General features: G+C 41.9%; 1 protein-coding gene across 2 annotated transcripts in view; it reads right to left on the reverse strand.

Moving 5' to 3' along the window:
- The window catches only part of LOC118092095 (sodium channel protein type 5 subunit alpha-like), a 47,517-nt gene extending 37,392 nt beyond the window's left edge, over positions 1 to 10,125 (reverse strand). For both annotated transcript variants that reach the window (XM_088653464.1, XM_088653465.1), the window contains exons 1-4: positions 10,018 to 10,125; positions 9,210 to 9,338; positions 5,911 to 6,002; positions 265 to 504 (exon numbers count right to left, since the gene is read on the reverse strand). In XM_088653464.1, the coding sequence (XP_088509590.1) occupies positions 265 to 504; positions 5,911 to 6,002; positions 9,210 to 9,338; positions 10,018 to 10,115 (559 nt within the window). In that variant the 5' untranslated portion in view covers positions 10,116 to 10,125. The remainder of the gene's footprint in view (positions 1 to 264; positions 505 to 5,910; positions 6,003 to 9,209; positions 9,339 to 10,017) is intronic.
- Between the last annotated feature and the right edge of the window lie 231 nt (positions 10,126 to 10,356).

A 10,356-nucleotide genomic window follows, 5' to 3' on the forward strand; every position in this document is an offset into this window, starting at 1 on the left:
CAAGTTCAGGCATGGGGTTCAGCTACAATCGCAACACTCATGTAAGCACACTTGGGAGTTTGAAAGTAAGATTGCAATAATCCAAAAAGGATTTATCCCAATGCCACCCACATGGCAAACCTACCAAAGCACTTATCTGATAATTATAAATCTTACTGTTCTTAGGAGTAACCATCTGAAGTGGCAGACTCATGTGTTTTGTTTACTGGAGACAGAAGATGGAATAAATCCATTATCTTGCAAATACCCGAGGACAGCATTTACCTGGGCTATTGGTAAACTTCTCATACGGAGTCAAGTTCTGTTTAGATGAAAAGGATGTTTCATTGGATATGCTCTGACTGATATATTCTGTGTAGTTCTTGACACATTTGTGTCTCAAATGTCCTTTAAAGAGTTGAAGACCAATGAGGGCAAACACACTCAGGCAGAAAACAGTCAGGATCATAACATCCGCAAGTTTCTTAACAGACTGGATAAGGGCACCTACAATGACTTTCAGACCTGCAGAGGGGGGAAATGAATGACATATGAATTCCAAAATCAAAACAATTTGGAGTGTCCAAATGGACCTAGAGTTAGTTTTGCCCCTCATTCATCTATGTGATAGATTTGATCCATGCGATGGTCACCACCAGGCTTGATTATTGTAACTCGCTCTACGCGGGGCTGCCCTTGAAGCTGACCCAGAAACTCCAGCGGGTTCAGAATGCTGCGGCAAGGCTCCTTATGGGGTCTTTGCCGCAGGATCACATTCATCCAGTGCTTTACCATCTGCACTGGCTCCCGATGGAGTACAGGGTCAGGTTTAAGGTGCTGATTGTGTGACGAGGCTGACAGAAATCCCCCAATAACTCACAACACACACAATATTTTAGGTTTGGGTTTTTGGCATTATTTTGGCCACAACTTTATTTGAATACAATTTTAATTAGAGTGTTGCCTTAGGCTTTTGGTTAACCATTTGTCCTTCTCTGGGAAGGACCATATTCATCTGCCCCCTTGGGACAGGACTCACATCATCTGTCCACTTGGGACAGGACTCAGATCACCTGTCCATTTGGGATAGGACTCACCATCTGTCCACTTGGGACAGCACCAGCTCCGACTTCCCCAAGGTTATAGGGAAGTCAAGTAAACACCCATGGGGAAAGGAGGTAGCTTTGTCCAAACATTCACCCCTCTCGACCAAGAATGTTCCCCAAGGCTCGTACTCTGTAATTGGCCCACCATCCCCGGCTATGGTGGGGATGTAAGGACTAGAGCGAAAGCCCCAGGATTCCTTTAATGGAATACTTCTTTGTGGAGCAACATTAAGAAGGGGGGTAGGCATCCGAGTGCCACACCCCTCCTTCCACCAAATTCAATAACCAAAAGCCTAACCGCCAACCTAACAAGTTGTGACGATTTGCTAAGCAGTTCGAAAGCACGTCAAAATGCAAGTAGATAAATAGGAACCGCTACAGCGGGAAGGTAAACGGCGTTTCCATGTGCTGCTCTGGTTTGCCAGAAGCAGCTTTGTCATGCTGGCCACATGACCTGGAAGCTATACGCTGGCTCCCTCGGCCAATAATGCGAGATAAGCGCACAACCCCAGAGTCGGTCACGACTGGACCTAATGGTCAGGGGTCCCTTTACCTTTACCTTTTTAGGCTAAAACCTAATCAGCCAAATGGCAAAATTCCTACTGGGCCTCTGAATACAGGCGACCCCATGACAGGCAAACCAAGGTCAGGCTAACACCTGCAAGAAAGAAAGCAGCGGGTGGGAGGGAGATTCAAGCACCAATGCAAGAGTGGCTCAAAAGTGAAAGAGACTTGGGTTAAATGGGGGCCCTCCTGCCAATCAAATTATGCCTATCTAAATAACCATGCCCCCCCCCATTAATCAGCTCCTAACAAGGCCTAGGCCTCAACCCAACACCTCAAGGGACTTCTTCCCAGCCCTTCCACAACTCGCTTTATATCTGATAATATAAAGCGCTTTTTGACCTTTAAAGCCCTATGTGGCCTAGGACCCTTGTACCTACAGGACCGCCTCTCCTGGTATGCCCCATGGAGGACTTTAAGGTCCATAAATAACAACACTTTGGAGGCCCCGAGCCTCCAGGAGGTTAGATTGGTTTCCACTAGGGCCAGGGCTTTTTCAGCACTGGAACGCTTTGTCACAAGAGACTAGGGCCCTGCAGGATCTGACATCTTTCTGCAGGGCCTGCAAGACGGAGCTGTTCTGTCTGGCCTTCGGCTTAGACTCACTCTGACCCCTTATATGGGATTTGGTATATAAATTTTCCCTTGGCTTTTTTGCTGGCCCATGTAGGACGAGCATGGATAGCTGGCTCAGGTAAATATCTGATGTTTCCTCCCTTTATGGTCTTGATTTATGGGCTACTACTAAAATGAGGCTGCATTTTAAGCTGAATTTTAATTAACTGTTTGTTGTTGTTGTTTGTTGTTTTTTCTATTATGTTTTATTGTAATTTATATTTGGTGTTAGCCTCCCTGAGCCCGGCCCTGGCAGGGGAGGGCAGGTATAAATAAAAAGTTATTATTTATTATTATTGTTGTTGTTTTTGGTAGCTTCGATAAAAACAAATAGAAAGAAAATGTATTATGGATACCGCTTGGGGGAAGGCAGGGTTGTCTGAGCAAATTTCAAGCAGCTCAGTTTCAAAACATCTATGTTTTGAGGGGACAAAGAGGTATCTTTTAAGGGAATAAAGTAACAGCAAGTATGCTTCTCAAAAACACCTTATAAACCCTAGAACTAAAAAAAGAAGCTGCTAGTAATAGTAAAATATAATACACTGCCATGTCCATCTTTATTGTCTGAAATATGTCTATATATGTTGACATGTACCCAATGTTGTTCATTCACTGTTTACTTTTAGAAAGTTGCTTGTCTGTTCACTATGCATTTGGGCACCTCTAAAAATAATGAAACAATGGTTTCTGAGATCAAGAAGCACATTTTCGTCTATGTTTGGATATAGTTGGTGACCATTTTGAATCAAGATGGCAGGCTGAACTTTTCAAAATTGCACTGATTTTACCCACTGATTTCAAAACTACTTTTTTGTTTCTTAGAATTCCTAAGCAATGGCTGAGTACAAAACTGGTAGTTTTTTTAAAATATATATACTGTATATAAACACAGCTTTGGTGTGTCATACTCTGAAAGCAGAAATTGCTGTGCAGGATAGTAAGTGATCTATAGGCATTAGCGGGCTGTTTTTAATAACTAAAATTATTAAGTAATGTAATTAGATGCCCAGGATTGCGCCATGACATTGATAGCAAAAAGTCCATTCATGTCTTTGTTTTATCCAACCAATGGGACGAATGACTAGACTGCTTATAATTTGCCACATTAAAGCTGTCATTATTTAATTTTCTCCAACCAAAATTCCTCACTGTGCATTAACAAATTGTCATCCTTTCATTTCTGAACTCTGGATACTGTTCAGATTGCTGCAAATACACAATTTGCTATGGTTTACAGCTTGCATCCATTAAGCCCTGCCCCTGTAGTAAACATATGGGGTTTGGATTGCCCCCTAAATTACAGCAGTATATTTGATTCAGATGGTGCTGATATAATCAATATGCATATATGTTGCTGAAGGAGCGTCTCCACCCCCATTGTTCTTCCCGGACACTGAGGTCCAGCGCCGAGGGCCTTCTGGCAGTTCCCTCACTGCGAGAAGCAAAACTACAGGGAACCAGGCAGAGGGCCTTCTCGGTAGTGGCATCCGCCCTGTGGAACACCCTCCCATCAGAGGTCAGAGAGATAAACAACTACCTGACATTTAGAAAATACCTAAAGGCAGCCCTGTTTAGGGAAGTTTTAAATCTGTGATATTTGATGTATTTTGATGTTTGTTGGAGGCTGCCCAGAGTTGCGGGGGAGGCCCACCCAGATGGGCGGGGTATAAATAATAAATTATTATTATTATTATTATTATTATTATTATTATTATCAATGCACATTCAGTGTGAAGTGAAAACTGTGCCAAACACCAATGCACGATACAAGCATACACCAGTTCTGATATTAATTTTAGAACTTATCTGAGATAAACTCAAAGTGAAATATAGTGGAATGTCGTGCAAATAAACCCATGCTTTCTAAATATTCTGTGTACAGCACTTAGTAAATTGTTTTATGTGCTCCATTTAATAAATAAAAACAACAGATGGATGGAACAGAGAAAATCTGTTCATTGTTGGTAGCAAACCTATACAGCATCCAGATCTGTAATCAGTGGGTTTGAATTTTCAGCACAGTTTGTATGATTTATAAATGGGCAGCCAGCCAGTATGTTTTGCTTTGTATAAAAATAATATCAAATGAACAATCACTAACCATAACTGTTTGCAACAGGACATGAAGCAATTGATTTGCTCTACAGGTGGTACAGCAAGCAAACTTTTTTAAAACAACAACAACAACAACTTTCAAATGATGAAGGTATTTCATCCGCTTAAGGAAAATAACCTACGAGACATCTGTATTTGGAAGTTTTCAAAACAACATTTTAGGGGTGTTTTCAAAATCAGCTCACTCACCCACTCACATTGAAGTGAACAGAAAAATACGATAGGTCTTTTTGGTTTTGCCCTCATGGAAGTTTCAGGTTCCTCCCCGTCCCCAGCATGCTCCTCATCCACGCAGGGGTGTGTGTTTTTTCCTCAGTGTCTGCATAATGTCATTGGCTAACCCATAATTCTCCCATTTATTCCAGATTTTCCCTTTCCAGGAAAAATCCAGTAAGTAAGTAAACAACAACCCAACAACAAACAGTTGCCAATACCCCATTTGCAAATTAAGCCTGTTTGGAAGCATCTCAGTTTACGAGCAACTTGCAACACAGTACAGGATACATGTATATTTATGTATCTAGTATTTCACAGATAAAAATAGGTACACTTGTGAACATATTATATGTCTATTATACAAAAAATCATGTCAAGTCCAGTTTTATCCCCCACTATTACACAATGTTCCTGTATTAAACATTCAGATTGCCTCTCTTGCTACACTAATTTCAAAGTAGAGAGAGTGTTTTTTTTCTTTTCATTATTGATATTCTAGGGAAACACTATTCTTTTATGATATGAACTGTTATGCACTAAGCTTGGATCCTAGAAAAATAGGCAAGTAGGATCCTAGAATGCAACAACTGATTGGCCTGCAGGAAAAGACCAATCAGGCTCCAGGAGGGAAGCAGAATCAGCCAATCAGATGGGACTCATTGTGTAAATAATGTATATAAATGCCTGAGGTTGGGGGGGGGGGTTGACATTTCATTCACTGTTTCACAAGCTGCAATAAAGAGCATGAAGTCACTACAGGACTCCGAGTATATTTCATGAACAGTTCAAAATCATCGGCAGGTACAGCATGTGAAATGAATGTGCATGCCCAACATTTATTACCTGCCCATCACCAACAGGTCCCAGGGTGCGTTACAAGATTATTATATTATTATAATATAATATAAAGTCATCCTTCACCCTTAGGTTGCAGGGCAGGCTACAACCATTTAAAACAGAACATTAAAAGCAGTTTGAAATGCATTACAATAAGAAAAATGCATCTAGGTGCATTGATGCATATGCATGGGACTCAAGATGCACCATCCCTCACCTAGAGATTCACCTCTAGAGAAATGGGCATGGGGTGAGGCTCAAGCTTGGAAAATGAGAACTCTAGCAACTCATACAGTCAAAAAGCTAGCAAGCCTTCATATATGTGCCCCCCAAAAGAACAGCGGCAATGCTGTTGTCTCTGATAAATGAATAACGTTGAAATATATGCATTTGATGTGCCATTGACCCATGGATTTGAACTTTGCAAGGGCAAATACAACCTGATCGCTGTTAGAAATAATTCAGAGATTTTCCATACCTGGGATAATGGAAACGGTTTTTAAAGCTCTCAGCACCCGGAACATCCGAAGAACGGAAACACCGCCCATGTCAATAAACTCTCCCAAAAGTCTGTAAAATCAAAATGTGAAATAAGTTTTAAAAAACACAAACTTTGGGGAGCGGTTACAGCAGCAACACTGGTCCCCTAACCTGCCTGACCCAACTGTACCTCTGCTCAACATACTCCTCGCTGTGCCCATGAAAGGCATTTTAGTGGCGGGCAGACAGCTGGTTTTGAATGGAAGCAGAGCCTGGCTTCCAGTTTGCAGCAGCTGTTTAGCATCTTACATTTACCCCCAAATTCATGTCCTGGCTTATAGGTGTATAACTTGGGGAGGCCTTACATTCTGGGTAAATGAACATCGCAATCGATTACATGGCCACTGCAGGTACAATTAGCTGCCATTCAAAAGTGGCACTGCCACCTGCCCAGGGCTAAAATGCCCTCTAAAGAGCTGGCACAGGGACGCCCCCTATGAAGTCTGATGCAGCCATCGCATCAGCAAGGGGAGGGGGCATTAAGTTTTTTCTCACTCTCCATAAAACCAATGGCCTGGCAGAAGCAGAGGAGTATGTCCTTAGAATTATGGAATTGATGTGTTGGAAAGGGCTCTCAGGGTCATCTAGTCCAGGGGTCCCCAAACTAAGGCCCGGGGGCCAGATGCGGCCCAATCACCTTCTAAATCCGGCCCACGGACGGTCCGGAAATCAACATGTTTTTACATGAGTCAAATGTGTCCTTTTATTTAAAATGCATCTCTGGGTTATTTGTGGGACATAGGAATTTGTTCATATTTTTTTCCTAAATATAGTCCGGCCCCCCACTAGGTCTGAGGGACAGTGGACCAGCCCCCTGCTGAAAAAGTTTGCTGACCCCTGATCTAGTCCAACCCCCTGCAATGCAGGCTTAAAATCCAGGAGCTTGTCTACAGCATTAGCGTCTCTACTGTGCAAAGCATTGTATATGCAACAAAGATCCGGAAGGATCTTTGTTGTGTATGCAACAATATATATATAATATAATATAATATAAATTAATATTAATTTAAAATTAATATTTAAAATTAAAATCAATTTTAATTTAAAATTCATATTAATTAGCAACAATCAGTTTGGAGGTGGTAGGAAAAATTTGGCTCAGCCTAGCCAGGGCTAGTTTCATTTCTGCTAAATGTTTGCAAATACAGTGGTACCTTGGTTTACAACCATAATCCGTTCCGGAGGTCCGTTTGTAAACCAAAACAGGTTGTAACCCAAGGCGCGCTTTGACCAATAGGGCCTCAAAAAAAAAAAGTTCATAATCCCCCCAAAATGGGTGGTAATCCAAAAAAGGTTGCAAACCAGCACACGCACTTCTGGGTTTGACGTTTTTGTAATCCAAAACGTATGCAAACCAAGACATATGCAAACCAAGGTACCGCTGTAATCATTACATGAGCCTTTTTTTGAGGGGCTCTTACTTCAGGCTGAGGCCTATAGCAGGAGGTAGCCTTTGGGGCCTGATTTTGTTTTCGTTTCATCTTTCTCTCTCCCCATGGCCACCCCTTCCTTCAAAAGAAGACATCTAGGCAATCTTCCATGTAGTCAAGACCAGAACTTTGGTTTTTCTTCAGGCCCACACAGAGGCCTATCCATAGACAGTGGCCTTTATCTCGGTGTATTCAAGTGACATGTGACTATTTTACTGATGTATTTTTTACTTTTCTACCCCAGCGTTCCTATCAAGAGCTTGGGACATTTCCTGGGCAGTCTTCTATTTTAGGTATTAGGCCAGGCACCCCCAAACTGCGGCCCTCCAGATGTTTTGGCCTACAACTCCCATGATCCCTAGCTAGCAGGACCAAGGGTCAGGGAAAATGGGAATTGTAGTCCAAAACATCTGGAGGGCTGAAGTTTGGGGGTGCCTGTATTAGGCTCAGATGGTGGCCTTTTACCTCAGATTTATAAAGGAATACTGCTACTTTCACATCTCTTTCCAAAGATTTCTGGGCACTTCCTGGCCAATCATGGCCCTGTCTCGGTATTAGACAGGCTCAGAACTTAAGTTTTACCTCAGGCTGAGGGACAATGAGCAGATTTTGCTGAGGCCTGTAAATTGCTCGTGCTCCCTTTTATTCCCCTCAGAAGATCTTCTGGGCTTAAACTACAATATGGTTCCACAGTCCGAAGTCCAAATATGAAACCATTTCTCAGCACAAAAGGACAGCTCTGGGGAAAGTAACCAATATCCTGGCGTTTTGAGAGAAACTAAAATTGACAGGTTCGCCAATCCCCTACTGCAGGGTAGCGTGGTCACTTGTACCACCTCAGCAAGCAGCAAGGCAATGGTGAGGAGGATAATTTCACCACACATTTTGGGGCCGACGATTGCAAAGTTTGTGGTAGAATTACCAGTTCTAACACCTCAAGAAACATGGGAGTCAGCGAGGAAGTATCTATCTTCAGAGGAGAGTGGACCAGCGGACTGGATCAGCTCTCCGCCTGCTGAGTACCAAACAGGATGGAAGCGAGACACACGCTTCCTCCAGGGAGCTGCAATCCTCTATTAGGAGCCATTTGCAATTAATGGTGTGTTAGTGCTGCCTGCAGGCAAGGCTCTCAAAGCACTGTCCTTTTAGAGCTGCATGGAGACGGACCGGGCATACTGTAATATACAGAGAGTGCAGAATGTGGTAATGGGGAACAAAATTCAACTTCCTGAGAAAGCCAATCTCTGGTCCTAATGCCTGCAAGAATATTAGGCTGCAGAAGCTGATGAATAACGATTACAGCGGTTGGGGGAACCCCAAGTTTTACAGCAACACAACAAAACCTTTATGAGCGAAATCTAGAGGACTAGAAAGCATTTCGTGATATGAATGGCAGCTGCCTCGATAAGAGCTTTCTCTCTTTCCTCTAAACGCTTTTATATGTGCTTTTTACCCAGAAATTAATTCAAACTTCTTTTAGGCTCAGAGACCAGAGTCAAGACTAACCTTACTGTATTTTCCCGTGTATAAGACGCCCCCGTGTATAAGACAACCACCATTTTTTGAGCCCCAAATTAAGAAATAATTAATTGCAACATTCCGTGTCTAAGACAACCTCCAATTTTAAACTTAAAAAATGTGAGGAAAAATATAGTCTTATACATAGGAAAATATAGTAAGTACTCTAAACATGGAAGGGGAATAAGTTCATGCTATGTTGGGTGTTTTTTTTAAATGTCCCTTTTAGCCACCACTGTCCAAATTCTTGAAAGGAAATTATTTAATTGCAGCAAACCCTGATGCTTACGCCATCACAATAACACTGAAATCCAGCCAGTTCCATGGGTCTCGAAGGAAGGTGAATTCATTCAAGCAAAAGCCTCTTGCCAATATCTTGATTAGACATTCGAAGGAATAAATGGCCGTGAAAGTATACCTGGGGAGTGAAAGTATACAGGGAAACAAGGTCAACACAGAAAGTAAGGTAGCAATCATAAGGTATATTCCTCTGGCTTACCCCAATGTTTTCAGTTTTAACTCCCCATAGAATAATGGAAAGTGAGCATTCATGTGATATTTGGTCCTTTTCTGTCTCAAGGCATTATAAGGGACTAATAAACTGCAATAACTCTTTTTTTGTTTAAGTATAGAAAAAGACTGTGGGTTGACCTTAACAAAGGCATACTAAGAGTAAACCAATTTGCTACAAAAAAAAAGTGATAGCAGCTTGGTCAGAGGGAATTCTGAATATTACTTTGTTGGATACATGGTTTTAGATTATGAATTTAAAATCAGTGTTGAAGTCGCTTTTCCATTACATATTGTTTGTGGACTGAAAGCAGCAACAGCACTCAATGCTGGTCATATTCACTGCATTGAATAAGCGAACATTAGCTATTTCTGCTCCTGTTTCCATTTTCTTTAGAATTCTCTGACAACCCTAGCTGTGTGTAATAGTCCCTAGATAAATAGTCCCTGAAATAAACTCAGACGAGGAGCATATGAATTAATCCTTGCATAAGACACATTTTCCCACAGTGTGTTCTGCATTTTTAGGTCCTGTATTAGGAGAATATAGTAGAAATAGAGGGAACGATATCACCAAAGTTACTTACTCAACATACTTCGTGGAGGAAGTCTCGCTGCTATTTGACTGCACATCCGCAAGAGCCATGAAGACACAATTGGTGAAAATAGTGACCATAATAAACATAGTGAACAATGTAAGTAACAGGAGTTAAGGAAAATGACAATTGAAAAACTTCACACTAGCATTTGCTGCGGATTTTCAGCTTCAAATGTGGGGGGGGGTCCCCCACCCTTCCCTTGATGCAATGTTGAGCACCCACAGACTGCTAGTATTATCCCCATAAAAATATTAGGTTTGTAGAAGTAGCACAACTTTTCACACACCCTGTGACAGCCTTCCACAACATAGTACCATCCAGATGTTT

This window comes from Zootoca vivipara, chromosome 11, assembly GCF_965207765.1.
Source record: "Zootoca vivipara chromosome 11, rZooViv2.hap1.1, whole genome shotgun sequence".
In the NCBI taxonomy this organism is placed as follows: domain Eukaryota; kingdom Metazoa; phylum Chordata; class Lepidosauria; order Squamata; family Lacertidae; genus Zootoca; species Zootoca vivipara.